General features: G+C 41.3%; 1 protein-coding gene and 1 long non-coding RNA gene across 6 annotated transcripts in view; one reads left to right on the forward strand and one right to left on the reverse strand.

Moving 5' to 3' along the window:
• The window catches only part of LOC132402834 (tyrosine-protein phosphatase non-receptor type 14-like), a 248,338-nt gene that overhangs the window by 215,998 nt on the left and 18,929 nt on the right, over positions 1-13,411 (forward strand). Inside the window, exon 15 of the mRNA XM_059985852.1 lies at positions 10,957-11,175. Coding sequence (XP_059841835.1) covers positions 10,957-11,175 — 219 coding nt within the window. The remainder of the gene's footprint in view (positions 1-10,956; positions 11,176-13,411) is intronic.
• LOC132402838 (uncharacterized) overlaps positions 1-13,411 on the reverse strand; it is a 42,395-nt gene that overhangs the window by 4,530 nt on the left and 24,454 nt on the right. For 2 of the 5 annotated variants that reach the window (XR_009515099.1, XR_009515100.1), the window contains exon 4: positions 12,035-12,839. The exons of 1 other annotated variant lie outside the window; for it this stretch is intronic. This is a non-coding gene — a long non-coding RNA (uncharacterized LOC132402838). Of the gene's footprint in view, positions 1-5,729; positions 6,231-12,034; positions 12,840-13,411 lie in introns of those variants that run through there. 2 more of the 5 variants (XR_009515101.1, XR_009515098.1) reach the window with 2 other exon arrangements.

Below are 13,411 nucleotides of genomic sequence, written 5' to 3' on the forward strand. Positions count from 1 at the left end.
AATCATTTGGTAATTCATTGACTCAAGGGTGGACTTCATGTTACCTAACAGGATTTAAAAAAAATTATACAGCGTAATCATAAACATTAACATGGAAATCAGCTTGCTGAACTTGAGGGAGTTCACAGTAACAAAATTTCAGCAGTGTAGAATATTGCATACTAACAGCATTAAAAGTACGTTTGTAAAAAGAAGAAAACTTCGGACTTATCAATAACTTTTATTTTAAGGTGACAACTGCAAAGAGATGGTTGGAAGGAAAATTGGTGATAAAAACGGCATGTGAATTGGTTATTTCAAATAGCCTGTTTCCATTTTGTAACTTTTGCTTGTCCGTGTAGAATAACAGATAAGTGATAGAAAGGCGATCAAATTGCTATAATCACATTTTACACATAATGTGAAGCTTTAAATAAGATCACTGCTTTGTAATTATCCCTGTTACTTACTCTACAAATAGTACACTTTCTGCATTAACTAATGATCCACAGAATTAAATTTTAAAATGATGTTTTTAGGAAATACATACAAATTAATGTTTACTGCTGTGTACTATGATAAATATTTAGTCTACTAAATGGTATGAATGCAGGTGCTCCCTACAAGAGTAACTGTGGGCAATTTTTCACGAAGGAGTTAGTCATGCATGTTCTATTTTAGTAATGTTGTTGTTGTTGTTGCTGCTGAAGATGATGATTATCAATTTTATTTCATTGAGGATTGTAGAGCAATTTTCTCTCATGTAGTCCTGATGAGCTTTTACTTGGTGATATTTAAAAACAAATCGGTATGTGTGATGATTTCTAATTTCCTGCAGTAATACGTTGATATTTCTGCAGCTTGAGTGTAGCTTCTATTCATGGTATCGGCATTTGCTTTGGTTTTTTTAGATAGCTAGGAGCACGCATTGTATCAGTACTATATATTACTGTTTTTCAGTCTCATTCTGAAAGTCACTGCCTTGAGATGAATTCTCCAGATAGATACTTTCTTGTTTATGGGATTGTTAGCAACATTTCAGGGATCTTTCCTTTTGACCAGGCCATTGATAACCTAGCACTCTCCCCAGTCATAATTCATTACTCTGCACTCGGTCCTCCAGGCTGAACACACTGCTTACTCACCATCTGGGCTTCAAGAATACATCTGTTCAGGCTGCAGTGGCCTGTTTGAAGAGGTGGGGTGAATAGTTACACTCAGCAGTGAGCCTACAGGGCTCAGGTTTGTACAGTGGGTAGAACAATGGGGCCCAGCAGCACCTGCTCCATCTGTTGACAGATCACATGGGTCGATGTGATGGTCACTGCTGGTTCCTTTCCTAGTTTGGCTGCCCTGCTTTCCTCAGTCATAGATTTGCTTACTAATGGAGAAGCGAACAGAGAGAGGAGGAGGCAGCAAGCTCCAGCAACAAGAGGTGATAAGAGAGACCAGAGAGCTCAGGCAAGCTGTCATCACAAAGGTCAGCTACAATAGTCACAGCCACGGTTCTGGCATGGGCGAGATCCCAAGTCCCACCAAACACCAAGCTATACAGACAGCACCTCTGCACAAATCTATAAGGCAATGTTTTACTGGATTTGTGTCGGTTTCCTAGCACAACAGCCCCGAACAACAGGGAGAAGTGGGATTCCTGCCGACTTCCAAACATAGCAACTTTGTCAGTAATATACCTCTCGACGTATAATGCTATAGAGATCTCTTCACATACTTAGTAATGCATCCTGTGTGCTAAGCAGGGCACAATTTTATTTCTATTTTCAGTCCTAATGTTTCAATTTGGGAAGTTTCGTTCAAGGGTAAAACATAAGAATGGCAGAATGGAAAAAATAATATTTTACTCTGGTCAAACAACTCTTCACAACATATATTTAATGCTACAATCAGCATTATCAATTCAAACCAAATTACATATCTTTATTATTGACCATAACAGAAAGAACTTGAATTTAGGTTTGCCTATTCATAATTACATTTTTAATCTGTAATTCTGTTTTTATTTATATTTATATTATCTGGAGCATAGAATAATGAGGGGAGATCTTAGAGCTATAAGAATTATGAGGGGTATAGATAAGGTAACTATAAACGGTCTTTCGCTGAGGTTAGGTGTAGGTCGAATTAGAATTAGAAGTCACGGGTTTAGGGTGAAAGGTGAAATATTTAAGGGGAATCTGAGGGGGAAATTCTTCACTCGAGAGGGTGGGTGCAGGTTCAAGTGCAATGTTTAAAAGAAGTTTGGATAGGTATATAGATGAGAGAGGTATAGAAGGCTATTGCCCGGGTGCAGGTAGATGGGACGGAACAGAAGATCAAGACTAGGTAGGTCAAGGAACTTGTTTTTGTGCAATATTGCTCTGATTGTAGAATTTTTTAAAATGACTGCTTAACATAATACTCCAGCTGTGAGGCCTTTAGCCTCTCTGTACTCTGCCTCTGAGACGCTTGTCACTCTTATCCTGTTCCAGCTAAACCATACATCTAAGATGATCCGTAGCTATCTTTTGAATCCCCCCCCCTCCATTTTTGTTATCTATAAGTTAAGTCAGTCATGCATATGTATATTTGCTTTGATAGGTAAATTGATGACAATTTAAAATCTCTCCTAACTCCTTTACCATCTCTCCATTATTCAGGACTTTGGCCAATATTAAGTTTGTGATTAGACTTTCTGTGGACATTTCACAGTAACACCGGTATGCTAGTCCCTAAACCTTACTCTGGCTGCCTATTAACTCACCTGGACGATGTCCTATTAACTGCAGATTCCTGTTTTATTTGTTCCTGAGCTCGGCATCAGTCAGCAATTAAGCCATCATCATTATTTCAAATCACAGTACTGTCTGCCTCTATCTTTGAACTCTGTGGAAATCCTAAACCTCTAGTATATTTATTTTCTCCAGATTATTCCTTTCACCTGTTCTTAATCTCAATCTTTTAACAAGATCAACCACAAAAGATCCAAAACATTTATGTTTCTTTGATCAATTTTACTCTCACCAGTTTTCATTAGCTGCACACTGTGCGAGATATTTATCTTAAAACCATTGTCATTTCTATATTTTGCCCACATATCTTTTGTCAGTCTGGTTCTTCTTTGCTCTGCATCTCCCTTCTAGTCTCTCTAGCTAATACCATTGGACAGTTAGTGCATCTAAACACTGAAAAACTCCATTCAACAACCTTTTTTCTTACGTTCCACAATCTAACTCACTATTTACGTGGTTAGCAACTTTTCTGCTACCATAAAAATGCTTCAGTTACCCATGTAGAGCGTTTCTCTCTGCACTGGAAGTGAACTTGACTTAAACAAAAAATGGAGGATGCGATGAGGAGATGTGACAATATTGCTGTACAATGGGGTCACTTTCTGTTATTATGTCAGTTCAGCGAACCGGATTCAGTTCATAGTCCCAACACCATCATGCATTACACTTGCATCATTTTTAGAATCAAATCATTGATAAGATTTCAGTTGAAAGCACCTATCAGTATTATTGAAAGTGGACACTTTAATGTGCCAAGTGTAGCAGAGCTTAGAGTGTGAGCCATGACAAAGTATATTGAAAGCTTCCTTATTCAGATGGCTTTACATTTGATAACTTGTAATTAGGTGGTAAAAAAATTTCCTGCTTTATTCTGAGGAATGCATTCCTATTTCTGTACTGTACACTGTGTTTAACAAACAGGAGGCATAGCTATGGTAATGTTACAATAGGCCAGGCATTTCCGTTCTTTGCCCAGTGAACTCTATCACATCTAGTCGCGTGCGGCTGTGCTGTCACTCTGGGTGTTTGATGACTTCTCACATTGCCATCTCTTAATCAGCATTGTGCAGAACAAGATTGTCCTTCTGTATATGTTTTAAACTATTAATTATGCAGAAAATAAGGATAAAGTGAACAGCAAATTCCTAGCTTGTTAACTAAACAAAAAACGAGTAGCTTAGTTTACAAAAACATTCAGATTTATTTGATTTCTTGAACTTTTGGTAATGCCTCCACTTCACTCCTTCACCATTCCCTATCCCCTTTTCCTGCTCTCACCTTACCTCCTTGCCTGCCTATCACCTGCCTCTGGTGCTCCTCCCCCCTTTTTCTCTATGGCCTTCTGTCCTCTCCTATCAGATGCTGCCTTCTCCAGCCCTGTATATCTTTCCACCAATCAACTTCCCGACTCTTTACTTAGAGGGCTGAGAGGGGATCTGAATGAAAGATTATTAAGGGATTGGACACGCTAGAGGCAGGAAGCATGTTCCCGATGTTGGGGGAGTCCAGAACCAGAGGCGACAGTTTAAGAATAAGCGGTAGGCCATTTAGAATGGAGCTGAGGAAAAGCTTTTTCACCCAGAGAGTTGTGGATCCATGGAATGCTGTGCCTCAGAAGGCAATGGAGGCCAATTCTCTGGATGCTTTCAAGAAAGAGATAGAGCTCTTAAAGATAGCGGAGTCAAGGGATATGGGGAGAAGGCAAGAACGGGGTACAGATTGTGGATGATCAGCCATGATCAGATTGAATGGCAGTGCAGGCTCAAAGGGCCGAATGGCCTACTCCTGCACCTATTGTCTATTGTTTACTTCACCCTTCTCCCCCCCCCCCCCCCCCATCCCGGTTTCACCTATCACCTTGTGGTTCTCTCTCCCCTTTCCCATCTTTTTTTTCTCCAGTCCTACTGAAGGGTCTCGGTGCAAAACGTCGACTGTACTTCTTTCCATCGATGCTGCCTGGCCTGCTGAGTTCCTCCAGCATTTGCAAATTTTCTCTTGTTTGTGTTCAGACTTATTAAGCTGGACGCGAAAAATATAAGTTGGGTTTCTTTTTCATGGGGCTATAGAATGGATAAAAATTTGGGACTGAGCCATCACAAGGTGATTACTCATTATCTTCTTGAATGAAACAGGCATTCTGAGAGTGTCAGGTGGGCTGGAAGCAGGGCAAGGCATGCCATACAGATAATAGACAGATTGTATTCTGCCTGGAGGTCCATGAGCTGTGATATTCTGCAGAGATCTGTTCTGTGGCCTCTGCCCTTTGTGATTTTTATCAAGATTTAGATGAGGAAGTGGAATGGTCGGTTTACAGATGACATAAAGGTTAGTGTTGTTATACCCTACGGATAGGGTGGAAGGTTGTCATAGGTTATAACAGGATATTGATCGAATGCAGAATGGGCTGAGAAGTGGCAGATGGAGTTAAATGCAGAAAAACCTGAAGTGATCCACTGTGGAAGGTTGAAATTGAAGGCAGAGCACAGGGTGAACATCTGGATTCCTCGCAGTGTGGAGGAGCAGAGGGATTTTGGGGTCTACATCTATAGGCCTCTCGAAGTTGCCATGCATATTGTGTTGGCTTTCATTAGTCAGGAGATGAGATTCAACAGCCATGAGGTCAGTAAAATTCTGGTTAGGTCACACTTGGAGTATTGTGCTCAGTTCTGATCACCTCACATTAGGAAGGGTTTGGAAGCTTTAGAGAAGGTGCAGAGTAGATTTGCCAAGATCCTGCCTAGATTAGAGAGTTTCAAAGGCCAAATTTAATGTCAGAGAAATATATACAATATACGTCCTGAAATGCTTTTTCTTTGCAAACATACATGAAAACAGAGAAATGCACCAAAGAATGAACAACAGTTAAACATGAGAACCCCAAAGTCACCCCCAGCTCCCCCCTCCCACACGTAAGCAGCAGCGAGCAACGATCACCCCTCCCCCTCCAGCAAAAATAAACGCGCATCAGTACCATCACCGAGCCCAAGTGTGTGCTAAGCAATAGCAAAGACGCAGAACAAAGTTACCACAAAAGCTTCGCATTTCCTCAAAATTCGACAAACCACAGGTTCTCTCTCTCCCTGGCAAGGGAGAGGGAGGTGTCCTCCATTTTCACAGCGAGCGGGAGACATAACAAAAACCCGCTGGCTTACGATGTTAAAAATCCATTTCGTCACTTTTTTTGAGCTCTGTGTCTGAAGATCATGAAGACCTGGGGTATTCAGGCCCACAGCGAAAGATTTTCCAGCCTCCCCGACAACAAACGGGTCTCCTGCCACGACACCGACCCTTGATCCACCCGTCTCCAGAGCCCCGAGATCTTAGGCTTCTGAACACGATCAAGACTCTCAGGCCAAATCTTTGGCATGTCGAATAGCGGCCAGTTGTGGAACCCCGAGAATGGGTCCCTTCCCGCAAAGAACTGAAGCCTGTGTGTAACACCAGGTTAGAGTCTTCAAACGAACCCTGAAAGGGAAAAATAAAGATGCTAAAGGTAGAAATAGGGCTGTTTCCGAAGATGTAAGCTAAAGAGTCGCCGTTAGGCGCTTTCGTCCCTCCTAGGCTCCACCTCTATTGTCTTATGAAGAAAGGTTGATGAGCTGGGGCTTTTCTCTTTTGAGGATGAGAGGTGATTTTATAGAGGTGCATAAGATGATAAGAGGCAAAGATAGAGTATGTGGTTAGCATCTTTTTTCAGGGGGGCAGTGGCTAATATGAGAGCTGTCTACCATACAGCAAACAAAATCCATATATACAAAAGTGGTCTGTTAAGGAACAAAGGAAACAAGACATATAATGAAAGCCAATTACAGGAGGATAATTCTTCAAGAAATATGCAGGGGTGCCTTTATACAAAGTTTGTGCATTAAAGCTATGTTATAAAATGATTTGCAATGGTAGTGTTGGTAATGGGAGAATTGTCCAACTGGTTTTACTCTGCAGAGTCTAGAGTATTAGTATGGCCAACAATCTCAGTAAACATTTGATATTGACCTTTGTTACTGGAATTTTTTTAAAGGAGCTTTCGTGCTGAAATTACAGTAATAATTGAAAATAATAAAGGCATTGGACAAACAAGAGTTTTGGTCTATGATCTAAAGAGGTAGTTAGATTCCCATCGAGGTAACTGAGGAATTTATTTAAATAATCCTTTTATTTAAGAAAAGGATTGGTCCAAAACATATGAATTAATGAAGCTTCTCCATTATTACATCTCTCACAGTAGGGAGATATATCTGAATAAAAAAGAGGTAGCTTATCCTTAGTCATATGAGCTCTATGTACCACCTTAAATTGTATGAGGGAATGACAAGCACATAGCGATGAAGTTTTAACCAATTTAAAAATTGCATTCCAAGTTTCCTCAGAGATTGATGTGTATAAATCTTGTTCCCAGAGATACTTAATTCTGTCTAAAGGAACATTTCTCATCTCCAGTAACATACCATAAATATTAGATATTGAGCCATTATGAAAAGGTGTCAAACTAAAAATTAGGTCGAGTAAGTTCTTATCTGAGCTTATAGGAAATGTCCAAATCTTGAGAAATATTGGAAGGAAGTTTTTCAAACTTTTTCCATACTTTTTAAAGATAATTTTAAGCCTAACCCTCTGAAGGCCCTATTCAGTATTGTTGCAGAAGATATTAAGCTGAAGGCATCTGATTTACATATTTTGGCCTTTAGCTCTCTTATAGCTGGGAGGATGCTTTTGTTTAAGTGGAAAGATGTTTTTCCTCCTACTCATGCTCAATGGTTATGTGATGTTACATCATGTTTAGAGTTAGAGAAGATTCGTTGTTCAATTTCTGAATCTCGTCAAGACTTTCAAACATTGTGGGGACCTTTTCTGAATTATTTTCAAAACCAATTCATTGTTTAAGCTCAGATGTTGGCTATTATTAATTTTTATTATATGAGAAGGTATCTTACCTTTTTTTCTCCTTAATGTACAGCTTCGGTCTTGGTAGGGGTTGGATTTTTTTTGTAATAAATTAGTATAGTTCAATATAACTATTGTATACGGGGTAATGAGATAGTTATTATGAACAGATATAATGTGATTGGTAGTTTTAAAAAAATATTTTTTGCCCTTTTATATACACTTTCTTGTACTCTGTATTCTACATAGAAACTAATAAAAATATTGGAAAGGAAAAAAGGATTGGTACCATGAATATACAGGATTGTCATGAAACCCAACCAAAAAAGAAATTATGAAAATCATTCTGGCTCAGCAGCCCAGGCAACATCTGTGGAAAGAGGAATTTTAAATATTTCAGGTTAATTACCCTTCTTCAGAACCTTTTCATAAAACCTGTCTGGTTCACTACCGTCTGGCACCCATGCCTGTTCTGAACTACAAGCAGTTCTCATCAACCAAGGTGCTTGATTCATTCTTCCTCTTTAGTTCGAGGAGCAATCAGAGGCAGTTATTGTTGGCTTTGCCAGCGGTGTCCATATCCCTTGAATGAAAAAAAGTAATCGAATAAACCTATCAAATGCACCACCTGGTAGTGTAAATTTTACCACAAGACCAACTGTCATTTTATTCTTGAACATACTTGAATATGTTGATGAATTCCCTTTTAAAAAAAGAATGCAAAGCTTATTCAACTTAATCTGAAGTAAATATAACAATATATACAAAGACTTGGAGACTTGTATCCTAATTGAACTTAACTGGAACAGTCAGTTGATCCCACCAGACATATCTTGGCCTTCCTTCTCCTCCCTGTGATCTGAAGTTTCCTTGTGAGCTACTCATACAAACTCTTCTCTTCCCACCCTGTTACTTGCCACTATAATTATCCATCCCACTTGCACTGTGATCTGTCTGTGGTCTCCCGCACAGATATGAAACAGCCTAACATAAAGACATGGAATAGCACCTCAGTTTTTGTCTGGCCCCGTTCTGAAGACCAGGTTGAAATTCTACAACTTCAGCTTACAAGTTTTCCTGAAGGACTGCCTGGTTTAACTGTGATTCTGCTTTTCTTTCTTCACTAGCAGTGTCTAACTTGTTGGGTATTTCCCACAATTCTACACAAGCAAGAGAAAATCTGCAGATGCTGGAAATCCAAGCAACACACACAAAATGCTGGAGGAACTCACAGGCCAGGCAGCATCTGTGAAAAAGAGTATATTTGACATTTCGGGCCAGGATCCTTCATCAGGACTGGGGAAAAGGATGAGGAATCAGAGTAAGAAAGTGGGGTGGTGGGGGAGGGCAGGAAGAATCACAAGGTGATAGGTGAAATTGGGAGAGGAAGGAGGGTGAAGCAAAGAGCTGGGAAGTTGGGAGCTGAAAGAGATCATCATCAGTGATTACTCATAGTTGAGTATGATTCATCTCCTGGTGGTTGATATGGTCACTTATGGGTCTTGAGATGACTGACGAGGCCGATCCATGATCCTCAAGTCCTTTTGCAGTGTTGGCAGATGTAGGTCATTGAAGTGGTGGTGGACATAGATGGTTGGGCCTTTCCCAGTCTCTCCTTATGTTGAAGCCTCATAGTCTCAGCAGCACGGTGGAGGTATTCTTCGAGCTGTGCAGTCTGCTCAATGACAGTCCTTCTCCAGCTTTCCCTATCCTGTGCTAATTTCTCCCACCCATTCAAGTTGGTGTGGTACTTCCTCAGATTCTGTTCTTGAACTGCTTTTTCTGCCCTCCAGGAGTGCACTTTACATCCTTAAGTTGGCCAAATGGGAGTTGTTCAGGGAGGCGGGAGTTAGGCAACAGATGATGTGGCCGGCCCATCACAATCTGTGTTGAGATACCGGGCTGGAGAAGGGGAGATGAGATGTGATATAAGAAGACAGAAGGCCATGAAAAATAGAGGGAGGGAGGTGAATGGCTGGTAAGGAGACAAGGTGAGATGGATATAGGAATGGGGAATGGTGAACTGGGGGTACCAACTTCTCAGCACTTTACTTCACCCCCCCTTCCCCTCCTGGTTTTACTTATCACCATGTGGTTCTTCCCCTCGTCCCCTTCCACCCACTTTCTTACTCTGGCTCCTCATCTTTTCTCCCCAGTCCTGATGAAGGGTCCCAGCTCGAATTGTTGATTATACTCTTTTCCATAGATGCTGCCTGGCCTGTTGAAATTCCTCCAACGTTTTGTGTGTGTTCCTACAACTCTACATTTTGAAGATTTGGGTTTCCTTTGTGTTCTTAGTCTCCCTCTTCATAATTTTTATGTTCCTTTGTTTATTCTTTCACTATAGCTTGCCAATTATTCCCACAGCAATGCTAGCCTCACCGTATCAGTGTCCCAGTTCTGAAGAAGGGTTTTTGACCTAGTCGCTGTTTCTTTTCCTACATTGGACATATTGGGGTTTGAGAACATTTTCTATTCTATCCCATTTTTGTCAATAATCAGTTAAGCTTCTACAATGTAGGCATGTCTCCATATTGATATCGTAATTGTCAACAAGAAGTGGAACAACTTTCACGGAGCATCGTTGGTAGTCCTTGTCAAATATAACATATCATACCAAAGTGCCATAACATGATGTGTGCAGGGCCATTTGCAGCTTGCCTTCTCTACAGTCAAGCAGAAGCTAGATATAGATTAGAGAAACAGCACCTCATATCTCACCATGGTAATCTCCAACTTGATGGCCTTCCACTATTCATTCCCCTCTGTCTCCTTTTTCCCTGATCTCACCAGCCCTATGACCCCATCTATTTTCCTCCCCGGCCCTCTCAATCAATCTCTCACTCGCACATTCTCCTTCCAGATCCTCTTCGCACCACCGTGGTCCACTGTCCTCTCTTATCAGATTCTGTCTTCAGCCCTTTGTCACCTCTCAGCTTCTCATGTCATTCCCAAACGCCCCCACATACCTATCAACCCTCTATCACATGGATCCACCTATCATGTGCCAGCTCTTGCTCCCCCCCCCCCCCCATTATTACTGGAACTCTCCTGTTTTTTCTTTCCAGTCCCAATGAAGGATCTTGACCTGAAATGTTGACTGTCTATTTCCCTCCACAGATGCTGCCTGGCTCCAGCATTTTGTCTGTCACACAAGATTAGTGTATGTGTTCTGCTGTTTTCCTATCATGTCAACTGCAGCAAAAATGATCATCTCTTCTCTTTGAGGTTATGAGTGTACATTTGCTATTTTGTTCTGAGGTACTGGGGGAAACTTGACTTATTTCCCTCTCCCTTTCTGGAAATGCAGTGTAAGATGCTTGAAAGAAAGCTGGAGGAAGATATGGTGTTTACAGAATATGAGCAGATCCCAAAGAAAATGGTAGATGGTGTTTTCACCACGGCAACTCTTCCAGAAAACGTAGAACGGAATCGTTTCAGGGATGTTGTTCCATATGAGGAGAACAGGGTGGAACTTGTGCCAACCAAAGAAAACAACACTGGCTACATAAATGCCTCTCATATAAAGGTGAGTGTAACCATCTGATACATAATCATGGATACACTAGCTGCTCCATGCATTGTCATAAATTTTAGAACACAAAACATACTGAATATTTGTGAAGGTTTAACTCCATTTCTGAATGGAATTGTTTAAATATTAGTAATGAATGTTTCGGATGTAATTTGATAATTTAAAAGATGGGAGATGCAATGTATTCACAGAATTTTTGCCTTCCTTCCAATATAAGTATTTAAAAAAAACAGTACAGCACAGGAGTAAGCCCTTCAACCCACAATGTCTTCACTGAACACGATTGCCAACTAAAATTAATTCTCTTCTGCCCATTCCTCTGTTGCCTGTGTATTCATGTACTTAACAGCCTCGTAAACACTGCTATTCCATCTGCTTCCACCACTCCCGCCAACAGCCCATTCCAGGAATTACAACTCTGTGTAAACAAAAAAATTGCTTTACATTCTTCACTTAATCATTCCCTCTCACCTTAAATGCAAATCTTCTAGCATTTGAGATTTCTACGCTGGAGAGAAGGATTCTGACTGTCTCTGCCTTTTCCACCAGCTCTCCCTTTAGCCTCCAGTGCTCCAGAAAAAACATCCTCAAGTTTGTCCAACCTCTACTCAAACTCACACCCTCTAATCTAAACAGAATGTGGGTAAACCTCTTTTGCATGCTTTTCAACGTCTCCACATCTCACCCATAATGAGGTGATCAAGTATTTAGTTTAAATAGTCATTGCCTAACAAGTGAGTAACCAAATCTGTTGCCAAAATGCTGAAATCAACCTTTTACAATGTGAAAAATCCTACCTGTGTATATCAGTTGGATATCAGCTCTTTCTGGGCCTCCTTTAATAACAGGATGCATTGATCAGTGAGTCTAACTTTTTTTTTGCACATAGCATCAAATTCAGTTTTAATTGCCATTCAATCATACATGGATACAGCCAAACAAAATAGGGTCAAGGTGAAAAATACAGAAGCAACAGTCAAACACAGTAAAAGGCAGATATGACACATATATCAGTAAAATACATCCACATAAAAAAAAATCCAAGACCTTGTGTCATTGAATGGTGCAGAAGTCAGCAATTGAGCACAATACAGCTTTTCTTCCGCTGAGTGAACAAGGCAGCAGCACTGATCCCAGCTTGGACACCACGCCACGCCACGCCACCCTGGCTCTCTGGTGGAGCGCACCACTCTGACACCGCTCTCCTGGGCGGCTGTAAACAGGTGACATCACGGCTTGAGGCCGCGTCCTTGCCACGATCGGTGCCTTGCAGCTCCCCTGCCATCTGTCAATGAATCACTGACCCAGACTTGGAGCATTCCACATTAATGATGTCCAACAGGTTCTTGCAGTGACAAGAAAAGCAACTAAGACAATCACTCGCTGTTGATTGCACACTGTCTAACGATGCCCCTTTGACATAGGCAGCAGCGCGATCTGCAGCAAATCCAGCTCCTTCAGTTTCCCCACCAACTGTGCTGTTCATTGCCGAGAGCTTGAGCAAGGGCTCCAGTTTTAATGACTGTTTAAGACTAGTTCATGCACTTCACAGCATTCTGATTCAAGAATTCATTCTGACAATGAAGGCTTTGCAAGCGACACAGTGGTACAGTAAGGTCTGTGTCTTGAGGCTTTGGAGCGTGAGTTTCCACAGAGGCCTAGAAGACACAAAAAATACCTCTTGTCAGTGGCAGGAGTCAAACTCGGGTCTGGATGCTGTGCTGCCAAACGCTGGTGACTTCATTTACGTAGCTGAGGTTGATGACAGCATCTTTGGATGTCACGTCCTATCAAGAGCTTCCAGGAACTGCAGCCCCTCCACTCCCTCACCAACAATTTCTATTAATCATTCCTGCTCCTTGGACAATCTAGCACATTTTAAACTTTTCCAAGCCAAACACCCACTTCCCGGACCTTTGAATACAGCCACATCATCCAAAGCATCGGTCTCAGTGACAGACTTGATCTGCAGGCGAAGTGGCCTGTGACCAGAGGCAGCAGCACCACCACCTCAGGCCCACTGAAGTCAGCAGTACCAGACGTCATTATGTCCTCTCAGAGTTGCGAATTCGATGCTAGTGTCCAAACCCCGAAGGAACCATTGCACCCCAATGCCCACCTTTCACTGATATGCAGACCTGACACTACAAATCACAATATTCCACTCTCTCTACCATCATGATCTGTTGCCCCTGCCAGCCTTTCTAGATAGACTTTTATGAAAGATCCT

The sequence above is a fragment of the Hypanus sabinus genome, chromosome 12 (assembly GCF_030144855.1).
Source record: "Hypanus sabinus isolate sHypSab1 chromosome 12, sHypSab1.hap1, whole genome shotgun sequence".
Lineage (NCBI taxonomy): Eukaryota > Metazoa > Chordata > Chondrichthyes > Myliobatiformes > Dasyatidae > Hypanus > Hypanus sabinus.